We start from the raw sequence: 12,040 nt of genomic DNA, 5'->3' as shown, positions 1-12,040 counted from the left end.
TGGCTCTTCAAGCTCCTTTTATATCAGGAAGCTGCCCAACCCCAACCTACATTCCGTCTTCCAACCCTGCAGCCGCCTATCGTCTACGATAGATCCCTTTCCAACCTTAATCCTATCCAATGGCACTGCCATCGGCACCGGAGCACCAATTGGAACGATTCGTCCAAACTTCCCACACTGCACATGGCTGATTTAATCAATTTGTTAGAGGCCAGTCCCTAGTTAGGCAGTACGCAGATACAAATTATCTCATGACAATACGGAAGGGACGATAATATGATTATCCGTTAACATGAAACGGGAATGTGGGATGGATCTGGGCATGATGTCAACGGAGCGCCGTTGCCGTTGCTGGGATAGACCCCAAATCCACCACAATCCTTGGCGCGAGAACAACACAGCCATTGGGTTTAGCAGTAACGGGCTGTTACTTTTTGATATCAAAACGGCTGCTCAATGTCCCCCTGTTATGATACGATTCGAAAAAAAGAAGAAGTTGGTTACCTAACTGCGTATGAGCTGGTGCTGATCGAAAGCAGTCGGCCTTCCTTCGGAGAATATAGACTAACCGCGATATCTGCAAGAAATATAGACATTCACAAGATGCATTTCGAAGTACAAATACCCGTATTCCTCCCCAATCTCAGTCTTTGATTCTTCTCCTTCTTTCTATTTTTTTATTTTATATATATCCATAATATCTCCACCCCTTACGGTCAATATACCCCATTACTTTGGGTTTTTTGTTTTATTATTTTTGTAACCTTGAATCCGCTGTGCATATTCACCTGATACCCTGATATATATACACCATATTCTATTATATACACACACAATGAAGTTTGCTCTCGCATTCTCCGCCCTCGCGGCTTCCACAGCGGTTACGGCTCTGTACATCCCAGAACCCAAGATAAAAGAACCAGTCTACACCATCGAACTGGCCCCAGGGGAAACCAAACTTGTTACGGAATCCGAGAAATGGGAACTCCTAGGACAAGGAAAACACTTTATCGATATCACAGACTACCAGCACATCGATTCCCGCAGGGTACAAGTCTCAGCTGTCGCCTTCCCAACTTCGGTAACCCACCAAGACGTCGTGAAGCCGCTTATTTCCAAGCTTTCGGCCAATAATATTCAATCCACATTGCAAAAATACACTAGCTTCAATAACAGATACTATAAATCTGCTACTGGAAAGGAAGCTGCGGAATGGCTGCTTCAACAAGTTCAGGGTGTCATCTTAAACGCCGGCACTGGTAACAGTACCCGTGTCGCTGCCAGCGTAAAGCCCTTCGTTCATCCAAACTGGGGCCAAACTAGCGTCATCGCTACCATTCCCGGTCAATCGGCGAACACAATCGTTGTGGGTTCCCACCTCGATAGCATCAATCTCCGAAACCCGACCAGTGGTCGTGCTCCCGGTGCCGATGATAATGGTAGCGGATCCATGACCATCCTTGAGACCTTCCGGGCACTTCTTTCCGACCCACAAGTCGCGGCGGGACAAGCGCCAAACACTATTGAGTTCCACTGGTACGCAGCTGAAGAAGCCGGTCTTCTTGGCTCTCAGGCTATTTTTGCAGCCTACAAGAAGGAAGGACGACAGGTTAAGGCCATGTTGAACCAGGACATGACTGGATACGTCAAGGGAACCTTGGACGCCAACCAACCCGAGGCATTGGGTGTCGTTACCGACAATGTGGACAAGAACCTTACGGCGTTTATCAAGAAAGTTATCGCTGCTGTAAGTCTTAAGTCATCTTTGCTTTCTCCGCTTTCTTCATTTTACTTGTTTAAACTTTTCTGCTGTGCCACGAATCTACATATTTCCGCGTCACAGTTTCATTTACAACAAATTCAAACAACTACTTCAAAGCGGCTAGCTAGCTAACACTCTTTTCTTTACTAAAAATAATAGTACTGCGCCATCCCATCTGTCGACACTCGCTGCGGATACGCCTGCTCTGACCACGCTTCGGCAAATAGGAATGGATATCCATCTTCATTCGTCATCGAATCGGCCATGGAGTACTCTAGCGAGTTGATCCATAGTACCGGTGATACCATTGAGACCGTTAGCGCTGAGCATATGCTCGAGCACGCGAAGATGTCCTTGGGATTCGCATATGAACTTGGATACGCCGAAGGTTTGTAAATGAGGAGTTCATTTTTAGTTACAAATCGGATGAATAATGAGGCGTAGCCGGTAAGCGGGTACGCTTTTGGTATGGAGAGGGAAGGGCTCGGGGGCGGGATGAACTCCGGCCACGAGATCAGATGAATGTCTATTTTTATATTTTTTTCCTTTCTATGGAATATGTTTCGGAGAGACTAGAGGAGGATATACCCAATAAGCTGCATTTTTGATTTTCTTTTAATATTTTGTTGTATATACAGAAAAGATACCCTGCGTTTATACCCCGATGACGCATCTCCACTAAGTACATATTTTAAACTGCATTTTTGATTATATCGTAAAATGTTTCCGTCGGGATGACGAAGGAATTTTTGGTATTTTTTTTTTTTTGTAGTTCTAATCTCCGCATGCTGAAGGAAGCTAGATATCAGGAATCGAATGAATCCGAAAGAAAGGAAGAAAGAAAGAAAGAAAGGAAAGAACGAAAGACAACGTTGCAATGCCGTTTTGGAAAAATGGTTACATAGAAACTAAAATAACAAGCTTATTAGGGAGCACGCGTGGCACATCAACGTGGAAATCCCGAAGGAGGAAACCTTGAGTAGAGCAAAAAAACGAAAGGGAAAAAAAATGTAAGAGAGGAAGGACAAACAAATGCATAGCATCGCTATTGCGATGCTGAGAGATGTGGTTTTTGGCTAAATCGAGCATTAGAACGTCAAAGGAATCATTGGATATCATCATCTAAGCGTTGAAAAATGAAATGCTGAAATGCTGAACTGAGAAAAATGATAGAGCAGAGTGCCCACGATTTGAGAGGAGATGGCAGAGGTAACAGATGCAAAGGGGAGGAGAGTATATGGGTAGCTTAGAACCATCCTTTCCTCTGGAGTTTCGCCTTAGCCTTTGCTCTGTCGATCTCCATCTGCTTCTGAATCAACCTTTCCTGTCTCTCTTTCAACTCTAGTTGCTATAAGCAAAAAATTTTTTTAGTAAACTGTTATCACAAATCCCTAGTTGATATTGGGGCTAAAACATACCCTAAATTTCTCCGAGTTTGCCTTCATCTTCTTCTCCCACTCGGCCTCCTCAGCGGCCCGCGCCTCCTCCCGAGCCTTCTTCTCAGCCTTCCACTCTTCCCACTCTTGATTTAGATCCTTTACTGGTGGTGGGGGAGGTGGCGGTGGCGGTGCATCCTTCTGAGGCATCGTGACGATTTGGATAGTTTTGTTGTCCGTGGTGGTGTGCATGGCCACTGCGGGACGGACTTTATCCTCTTGAACCTTTGCAGCCTGGGCGGCCTGAGATGCCTTGTAGCGTTCGACTGCTTCCCTTTGTTCTGTGCATTTGCGAGTTTGGTTAGCATCTTTGTTGCATAACGGGAGGGGTTTGCGAAATAGGCAGCTGCGAGGTGTGGGGTAGCTTTGGGGCGGGGCAATGTGATATACGTACTTCTGATCTCTGCAGTTCGGTCGAGGAGGGCCTTGATGTCCTCCTTCGAAAGGTAGCGTTTCACCAAAAGGTAGTCTTTCTGTATATTGTAATGAATTATTAGCCGTCGTACTCCTATCATGAAATAAATCGAAGATAATGTTTTCTTACGTGTTCCTCATAAGTCAGACCTTTCTCTACCAGCGCCGCCCTAGAGATCAAGTCCTTAGGGATCTTGGCCTGGTAGTCCTGAGGGTTCTTTGGTGCCTGTTCCGCCATATTTTGGTTGACCGCAGTCGCTGATGCCTCCGCTGTATTTTTGGTGACAGCTACTGTTTGTTTGAGTGCTGGCTTCAACGGCTTTCCGTTCTGGAGTATAACCTGTGGTTTCTTGCTCTGATTCGCAGTAACCTTTTCTAGTCGTGCAGCTCTAGCTTCCGCCTCGGCAAGTTTCCGTTCGTATTCTTCCTGTTGTGCGATAGCGATTGCAGCCTGCTTTTCAGCTTCCGATACTTTGGCTCGTAACCTAGGATCTGCGTCTGCCTGTGTCCTTATTTCTCTTAGCCTTCGTTCTGCAGTTCGCCCTCTTTCTCTCTCTTCGGCCTCCCGGATCTTAAGGTGTTCCAGTTCCAGTCGGGCTTGTTCGAGTCGATTTATGTCGTCCTCTGGCCTGTATGCGTTGATTGGTGGCTGTGGGGCTGAAGGGGGCATCTCATATGGGTGTCGGGTAGGTGAACGGCTGTAGCTTCCAACGGGCGAATGGCCAGGTGCGGGAGATGGAGCTGGAGACCATTCATCCCATTCGTAGGATCCGTAAGATCCAGCCGAGCCGTCCCAGTGCTGATGGTTGCCACCACCGTAGTAAGAAATCGGCCTCGTCCTACTGCTACCCCCATAGTAATATTGAATACCGGCAGCCCCGGCAGCCCCGCTAGCCGATCTACTATGGCTAGAATTTCGCCTTGACGATGCAGCCACTTGTATGTTATCACCGCCTGTAGAAACCGCCCGCACTGTCCCTGGCGGTCGGGTATTGTAGCTAACTGATAACGAGCGACCCATCGGGGCTGCGGGATTATATGCACGAGAGCCTGGTGAAACGGCAGGATAAGACGGCCCACCAGGGGCCGGCCCCGTCAAATGGTATGACCTATGCCTCGCTCCCTCATGAACATATAGTGAAGTTGGCCGTTCTTGAGAGCTAGCGGTGTTTCGCCGCTGGCGAGAGGTACTCCTTGCGGGCGCCATCATGACGGCTGGGGATCGATCCCGACTATATGACCTGACTGGAGGCGCTGCAGGCATTGCGTAGAACCCGTTTGCGTCTAGTTCCATTGCGTGTTATCTTTTATTATGTGTGTTGTTGGAGATGATTATGAAATAGGTATTTTGCGAGGGTCTATGGTTTAAATTCCCCGACGGTATTGATTTGAGAGTGTCTTTATATATGCAGCCCGTTTCAGTCGTTGCTTTCGTTTGCCTAGCTTATAAAATCGAGACAATGATGGAATATGGGTGGCGGGGTATGTGTGGTGGTGATATCGATAACGTGAGCCGTTTGGATAGTTATATTAGGAACCACCTGTGGCTGGAGGAGTAATGGTCGTGTGGCTCGAGGTAGTACCTCTAGGAGGGAGAAAGGATTTGTGGTTACAGTGAGCCACCAAGCGAATCCTTCAGGGAGGAAACGGCCAGGGGCTCCAGGAATATGTTCGTAGGTGGGGCGAGTCGTGTGGCGTCCGTCGTCGGCTGTATATAGGCGAGAGGGAGGCCAAGAGAGAAGAGAAGAGAAGATGAGGAAGGGAGAAAAACTAGAGGCTTACTCTGATTCAATATCTATACTTTTCCTAGTGCCAGAGGTTAAAGCTGAAGAGTGGGAACTCCTTAACAGCTCTTTTTAGGACAGGATTGAGTATAGTGTGAGGTTCGGACAACAGTGTGTACGAGGTGTCTTGCGGAAGTGGGTATGGTATGGGTCGGTACGAATAGACTATTATGACCTTTAGGTGTCAATCGAAACAACGTCTCTAGCGGTAACGCACGAGGAAATTGCAAAAGCGAAGTGGAGGGAACGCGGACGAGGAATGCGGAGGGAATATATGTAGATGTATAAAGCTTGGGACGATAAGTATATTGATTGCTGTAAGCCAATAGTCTAATAAGGGCAAGGTCCAAAGGATTTAGTCACACACTCCCCGATGCTACTGCAGCGGTTTATGCTTGACAGAAAGGACCTATTTGCAGAGTGCATGACCCTCTATGTACTCAGAGGTATGCCCTGCTCTTGCCTCTTGCACATCGCGGGAAGTGGAGCACGGCACAGCAGCAACCGGGGGAAAGCAGGAGAGCAGCTTGTTCGGGGTGGAAACCACCGGGCAAAAGCCACGGAGGGGTAGGCCTGGATTCGTAACATTGGATGCTTCGAGGATCCAGCTGTAGGTTTCGCCTGCTTGTGCCTGGCGATTCGCCCTCCCCGCCAAAAGGTGTCGCAATAAACCATCCGCTTCTGAAGGGAGAATTGGTCCCCAGCGTATGATGGAGCGCCTGTCAAACCATGCCATTCTCGTCGCACGAGCTCGAAGAAAAAAGCACGAAAAGGGAGTCAAAAGAGAGCCTCATTGACTCAGCCGCAACTCGATCAGACGAAAAACTGAGAATTGCTGGGATGTGCGATGCCTGCTCGTTTGTCACGCGGCAGCACTGAGCAATCATCTTCAATGATAACGAAGAGGAATGGAGAGTTCCGCTTAGAGCGAGATTCTTCTCATCGAGCTTACCCTAACTTTGTTGTCGCGTGTGCCTCTGGATAAATGGAACAGTTAACTTTAAATGTCGGAGAACAAGAGTGGGAGACGCTGGTCGTGTGTTGAATATATGAAGGTATCAATTAAAAAGTGCAGATGGTTTGTATAAAACTGGTGAAGTTGGAGGATGAAGGTTAGGAAGGAGTAGTGGTGGTAGTAGTAGTGGAGGTGGTGATGAGAAGTTCGGGTGGCAGATGATTATAAGCTTTGTAAACTTGAGAACAAAGGGCAGGTATGTCGATGGTCATTGCGCATTCTATATAAAGATATCGTCGTCGAATCGGGTACCCAAAATCCCCAGGGCAGCTGGCAGCTGGTTGATGAGCTGTCCAGCGCTGGGTTGGTCGGGTGGGTACAGTTGTCTGGCCTCATTTGCTGCCCTAGACCAGGGAAGGCCTTTTCATGGCCAATGTCATAGAACAGATCCTGTCTGGAAGAGAGTCCGTCGATGAGCAGCGGACAACTGTTCTGCAATCATGATTGAACATATTGCTAGACAGAGAGCCCGGGGTGTTTAGGGCCACCCTAATGGTGAATTGTTCCTGTCTGTCGAGATACAAGTTTGTAACGGAGAAATATGACATGCAGGGTTCATTCCAAAGCCAAGGCAAGAGCTTCCAAGCTGGCTCGACAAAACTCGCCCAAACGATCAAACGTGAGTCAATTGTGGTAGCATGGCATCAAGTACCTGCCAGGCGCTCGACGCCTACGTGATTGCATACTTCGTCGACATTTCTTTGGGCTCACGATGGCCAAACCAGTCAGCCTGGACTCATTCGTGCAGAGTATTCCGAGCTAGACCGACCCTGGGTTCACCAGGATGCTATATTGGGTGCTAGGATTAGCTTTCTCGAACAAAAAGTATATGCCTGGCGGGGATACTCTTGCCCGGCTGAATTCTCTGAGGTGTGAATAGTACACTACATGTACAAGTACACACGCGCATATGTACCCTTGGTTTTGAATCGTGTCTTCCAGAGACTTGAAGTTGACGATGTGCATTTTTTTGTCCCGTACATGTCATTTTCCATTTGCATTTGCATTTGCATCGGAAGCAAGTGAAGAATTCAATGCTATAATTAAATAAATATATTAGGGCACTGCTTCTCATATCGTAAAATACGGAGCTGCTTACCATTTACTGACTGAAGTTGAAGTTGATATTAATACATCTCAGGGCTGTGACCTAGTTAGTTGATTCGTTAGTTAGCCGGCTCAAGCTCGAGCTTGTGATTGTGATGATGTTATTCGCGAGTCGAGTCGACGGGAGCGAGCTAATGCTGCAGGCACTAACAGCACCTAGAGATACGAGATAGCTATCCGCCCAACCAACGTTCAACATCCAACCAACACGCCCGATTCCGGCCGCTTTGGACTTCTTCAACGTCAACCTCATAACATAACATTAACCACAGCCAGACATACATACTTCATACATACAAAACAGCATACGGCAGCTGCAACTCCGTCCATTTGCAAATTTACTATCTCTCTATACATTCTATTCGGTATATACTACCCGTATCACTTCGACAATGGACATGCTCAAGGAGAAACTGTGGCCCTCGGCGCCTGGTCCTGCTCCGCTGGCCTTTACATCCACGGCCCCATCCGATTGGGTCGACCTGTCCCAACAATCTTTGATAAGTATGAAAATTTCGTTCATCATCATAATCATTGTCGTAGTATCTTGCAATCTGGCCTTTTATTCGAAGCTTCCATCATTGTCGGATGCAAAGCAGATTGGCCGAATGAATGACTGACTAAAATCTCTGCGTAACAGTCGCCGTGCTGTCAATTCTCTTCAATCCCGTATTCTGGAAGTACGTATTCAAACGCCAATATCTAGAAGGAAAAAGGAAAAGAAAAGTGTGAAAAAAAAGGCACATGTTGACAGATATACCACTACGACTACCAGCATCGCGGCCCGTTCCGAATACCACTCCAAAACTATCACGAAACTGGCTTTCGGCAACCCTTACCACGGCTGCTACCTCCTCGCGTTCTCTATCTTCTCTCTCGGCATCATCCGAGATGCTCTCTACGAACGTGCCCTTCAAGACCAACCATCTCTCGACATCCTCACCACTCCAATCGTAAAGTATCTTGCCGTTGCAATTTTCGCTACTGGAAATGTGCTCGTTGTCACTTCCATGTGGGCGTTAGGACTCACGGGTACTTATTTGGGTGATTACTTTGGTATCTTGATGGATAAGATGGTTGAAGGGTTTCCATTTAACGTTACCTCGGCTCCCATGTATTATGGATCGACTTTGAGCTTTTTGGGAACCGCATTGTGGTTCGGAAAGCCAGCTGGCGTGCTAGTTACCGTTGAGGTTCTGGTGGTGTATTTGGCCGCATTGAGATTTGAAGAGTATGATCCATACCACCATTTCTCTATTAAACTTAAAAGACTAACTTGGTTCGTAGTCCTTTCACGTCCGAGATCTACGCCAAGAGAGAAAGAGAGCGTGCCAAGAAGACTGGTTAAGTATCTTCAAAGCAGTTGGTAAGTATATCGGTGAGTATCGATGGGATCTAATCACAAAAGTTATATATTCAACATAGCGGGGCGCATGGAAAAACACCACTCAACTTGATGGGAAAATAATACGTTTGGGAGGGATTTCTCTTTTAATTTTGGATACCATGTATATCAAAAAACTTCTTTTCCTTTGTACAAAAAAGGGTAATCTTAACTTAATATTACTTTTTGAATTCATTCTCCTCTCGTATATCGTACAGATTCCATGTCCTATATATATAATAAACGCCTTGGCCCATATATCCTAATCTGATATCGAAATGCTGCCCAGATCCAAGCTATCACAGTGCCCAACAATAAATTAATACCGTCTCCTCAACAATGATGGTTCTAAGATTCAATGTTAGCATTCATTTATTCATGGTGCAAAATAAAGAGTGTCAGGTAACTTACTCCAATCAATTGGGTGCGTCTCTTCCGTCGCATCCTCATCTTGCTTCCAAATCTTGATTGTCTTATCCGCCTCACCAGTGATCAACCTCAACCCGGTCTTATCAAACGTACTCGTAAAAACACCCTGTTCCGCCTCCAAGGAACCGGGCTGCGCAATCGTCTCCAATCCTTGGAACTTGTACCCGCTCTTCCAGTCGTAAAATCCGATCTCTCCGTTATCACTTCCCGCGAACATTACGTCATCCTCGTTCACACTCAACGTGTTCACGATTCCTTTATTTCCTTCGAAATTTTGCATGAAAGCACCCTCAGGACACTTCCACTGTTTAATATTATCCGCACTACCACTTGCGAATGTGAATTCCTTGGGGTGGATAGCCAACGTTCGCACCGCCTTCTTGTGATGCGTAAGCACCGCCATGGTCTTCGCTGCTGCTAGATCCCACAGACGAATGGTAGAATCCATCGACCCGGTAATAATCTGAGGATCCGCTTCCTGCGTCCTAACCGCCCCAACGGTACCTTTATGCCCCGTAAGCACCATCACCGACGCACGCGTCCTCATATCCCATACCCTAGCAACGGCATCCCGTCCTGTCGTCACCAAGACATCTAAATTAGGATGCAATGCCAGCGCGTACACGCCCGATAGATGGCCGTGGTAGTGCCGTATGACCTTATTCTGCTCCAAATCCCAGCATTTAACCATCTTATCCTCCGCACAGGAGAATAAGTATGGATGTCTCGGGGATACCGCTAACCCTCTGACTGTGGAGATGTGTCCGGTGAGAGTAAGTCGTAACGAGCCGCTTGCCAAATCCCAGATCTTGATCGTCCGGTCCCCAGCACCCGTGCAGAACCACTGGTTGTTCGGTTCGACTTCTACCGATCGTACCCATCCTAAGTGGCCAGATATGACTCTCATTAACTTCCACGGTGCATGCCAGACAGGTTTGATCTGCTCCGCTGCGTCCCGTCTGATCATTCCCGTTTCCGATGGTAGGTTTCTCTGCGCTGTCCCCTTTGCACCACTGGCCCCAGCACCGCCCACGCCAGGTCTCCGTAGCGTAAGCGCCTGCGATGCCCCCGTAGGCACATCAGAAACCTTGGCCGGAATACCTTCGATCAACTTTGTGGTCGCTACAGCCGCCTTCCCATCGTCGTCTGTAACCTTCGGCTGTAATTTCTGTTTCTTGGCACCTTTACGAGCGGAAGCAGCTGCAGCCTGTTTTGCGGCGAGGGCAGGAGGCAATTCTCTGACATCGTCGTATTCGGAGCGGATTTTAGAGGTGACGAGGGATTTGTGGCTGGCGTCGTCTTCCAGGGGGGTGTCGGCAAGGGAGAAGGGGAGACCGAAGTCTGCGGTGAAGATTTGTCGTGTGCGCTTTGCGGACTCGCGGATGTGTGACTACGCGCGCGCCATGTTAGTGGATTGCCCTTTCTTCCTCTCTTTTAGGAGCCTTAGGACGTTACAAGCGAAGGGTATTTTGGAGATACTTACGTTTGCTAGAGCAGCATCTTGCGGCGATATGGATTGAACGTCCGCCATGGCGATGGAATGGGATTGAAGGTACTGAAGCAGGGGTTTTGGATGGCGATGATTGAAGGTTGAAGGTTGAAGGTTGAAGGCTGATTCAAAGCGAGAGCCCAGTTAAGGCAACACAACGTCCACAAAACCACCCCACCACGTTCCTTAACAAACCAACCAACTTCAACTTCAACTTCGTCTTCGTCTTCATCACCGAGCATAGCCTGCTATAATAGCAGCTTCAGCAACAATGTCTAAAGCTCCTGCCCCCTCTCCTAAACAGCAAACCCTCGACCTCTCCACTCTCTCCATCCAAAACCTCTCCGCCGTCAAGAAGCAGCTAGACGAAGAGCTCGAGCATCTCACTGCCTCTTTCCAGAAACTACGGACGGCACAAGCGAAGTTCAAGGAATGTGTGAAGGCTATACAAAACGGGGTTAATCCGGGTGTCGAAGGTATTCGTCTTCATATTCATCCGTTCGCACAACCTCAGACGACATAGTTACGACAGTATTAAGGATAGAAAAAGACTAACAGACACCTCGACGACACAGGCAAAACCATCCTGATACCCCTCACACAATCCCTCTATGTCCCCGGAAAGCTGGAGGATCCGGGCAATGTTCTAGTGGACGTCGGTACCGGCTACTACGTTGAGAAAACAACAGAGAAAGCAATAACGTTCTACAACGACAAGATCAAATCTGTTGGAAACAACCTGGACGAGCTGGAAAAGATCATAACGCAGAAGACACAGAACGCAAAGGTCGTTGAGGACGGTATGTTGTCATTGCAATAGATATATTGATTTTTGGAACGTGACTGTGTGTATTTGCTAACGTGGTATTGATAGTATTACGACAGAAGGTTCTACAGGCAAATGCCGCCACATCGACTTCGTAGTCAATTATATCCGATCTCAAGAGGGGACGACATTTTTAATGGCATATCGAGTTAGTGTCACAGTGTATATAGAAAATCATTGTAGAGTTTTATTTGAATCCTCATTTAATTCGATATTTCCCACTGCTAATAACGATACTGATGATTGTATGCATGTCGCCTTTTAAGAATAAGTGGGAGGGAGAAATGAAAAGTGCAAGCCAACCTTAAGCTTGCTGAATACAGGCCATGCTAAGATAAAACAGCCTGATAACAGCGAATGCGAATGGTAACCATGATGCCAGCCTTTATGACGG

At 47.4% G+C, this 12,040-nt stretch overlaps 5 protein-coding genes across 5 annotated transcripts; 3 read left to right on the top strand and 2 right to left on the bottom strand.

Moving 5' to 3' along the window:
* Window positions 1-835: 835 nt before the first annotated feature.
* On the top strand, window positions 836-2,444 carry DFL_007443 (uncharacterized protein; the record flags this gene model as incomplete). Its single annotated transcript, XM_067637027.1, has 3 exons — window positions 836-1,747; window positions 1,922-2,150; window positions 2,401-2,444. 3 exons carry the CDS (start codon window positions 836-838, stop codon window positions 2,442-2,444), a joined length of 1,185 nt encoding a protein of 394 aa, XP_067488584.1.
* A 564-nt stretch (window positions 2,445-3,008) lies between these two features.
* Window positions 3,009-4,906, bottom strand: DFL_007442 (uncharacterized protein; the record flags this gene model as incomplete). Its single annotated transcript, XM_067637026.1, has 4 exons — window positions 3,009-3,110; window positions 3,181-3,479; window positions 3,593-3,671; window positions 3,743-4,906. The coding sequence occupies 4 exons, from the start codon at window positions 4,904-4,906 to the stop codon at window positions 3,009-3,011; spliced, it is 1,644 nt and encodes a 547-aa protein (XP_067488583.1).
* Window positions 4,907-7,910: 3,004 nt separating this feature from the next.
* On the top strand, window positions 7,911-8,866 carry DFL_007441 (uncharacterized protein; the record flags this gene model as incomplete). The annotated part of the gene is made up of 4 exons (XM_067637025.1): window positions 7,911-8,022; window positions 8,159-8,198; window positions 8,294-8,749; window positions 8,806-8,866. 4 exons carry the CDS (start codon window positions 7,911-7,913, stop codon window positions 8,864-8,866), a joined length of 669 nt encoding a protein of 222 aa, XP_067488582.1.
* Window positions 8,867-9,221: 355 nt separating this feature from the next.
* Window positions 9,222-10,862, bottom strand: DFL_007440 (uncharacterized protein; the record flags this gene model as incomplete). The annotated part of the gene is made up of 3 exons (XM_067637024.1): window positions 9,222-9,250; window positions 9,314-10,721; window positions 10,815-10,862. 3 exons carry the CDS (start codon window positions 10,860-10,862, stop codon window positions 9,222-9,224), a joined length of 1,485 nt encoding a protein of 494 aa, XP_067488581.1.
* A 229-nt stretch (window positions 10,863-11,091) lies between these two features.
* DFL_007439 (uncharacterized protein) lies at window positions 11,092-11,744 on the top strand (the record flags this gene model as incomplete). The annotated part of the gene is made up of 3 exons (XM_067637022.1): window positions 11,092-11,296; window positions 11,396-11,620; window positions 11,695-11,744. 3 exons carry the CDS (start codon window positions 11,092-11,094, stop codon window positions 11,742-11,744), a joined length of 480 nt encoding a protein of 159 aa, XP_067488580.1.
* Between the last annotated feature and the right edge of the window lie 296 nt (window positions 11,745-12,040).

Source organism: Arthrobotrys flagrans, assembly GCF_004000055.1.
Source record: "Arthrobotrys flagrans strain CBS H-5679 chromosome Unknown unitig_8, whole genome shotgun sequence".
In the NCBI taxonomy this organism is placed as follows: Eukaryota; Fungi; Ascomycota; class Orbiliomycetes; order Orbiliales; family Orbiliaceae; genus Arthrobotrys; species Arthrobotrys flagrans.
The sequence above is the reverse complement of the archived record's forward strand: the minus strand, read 5'-3'. Positions and strand labels throughout refer to the sequence as shown.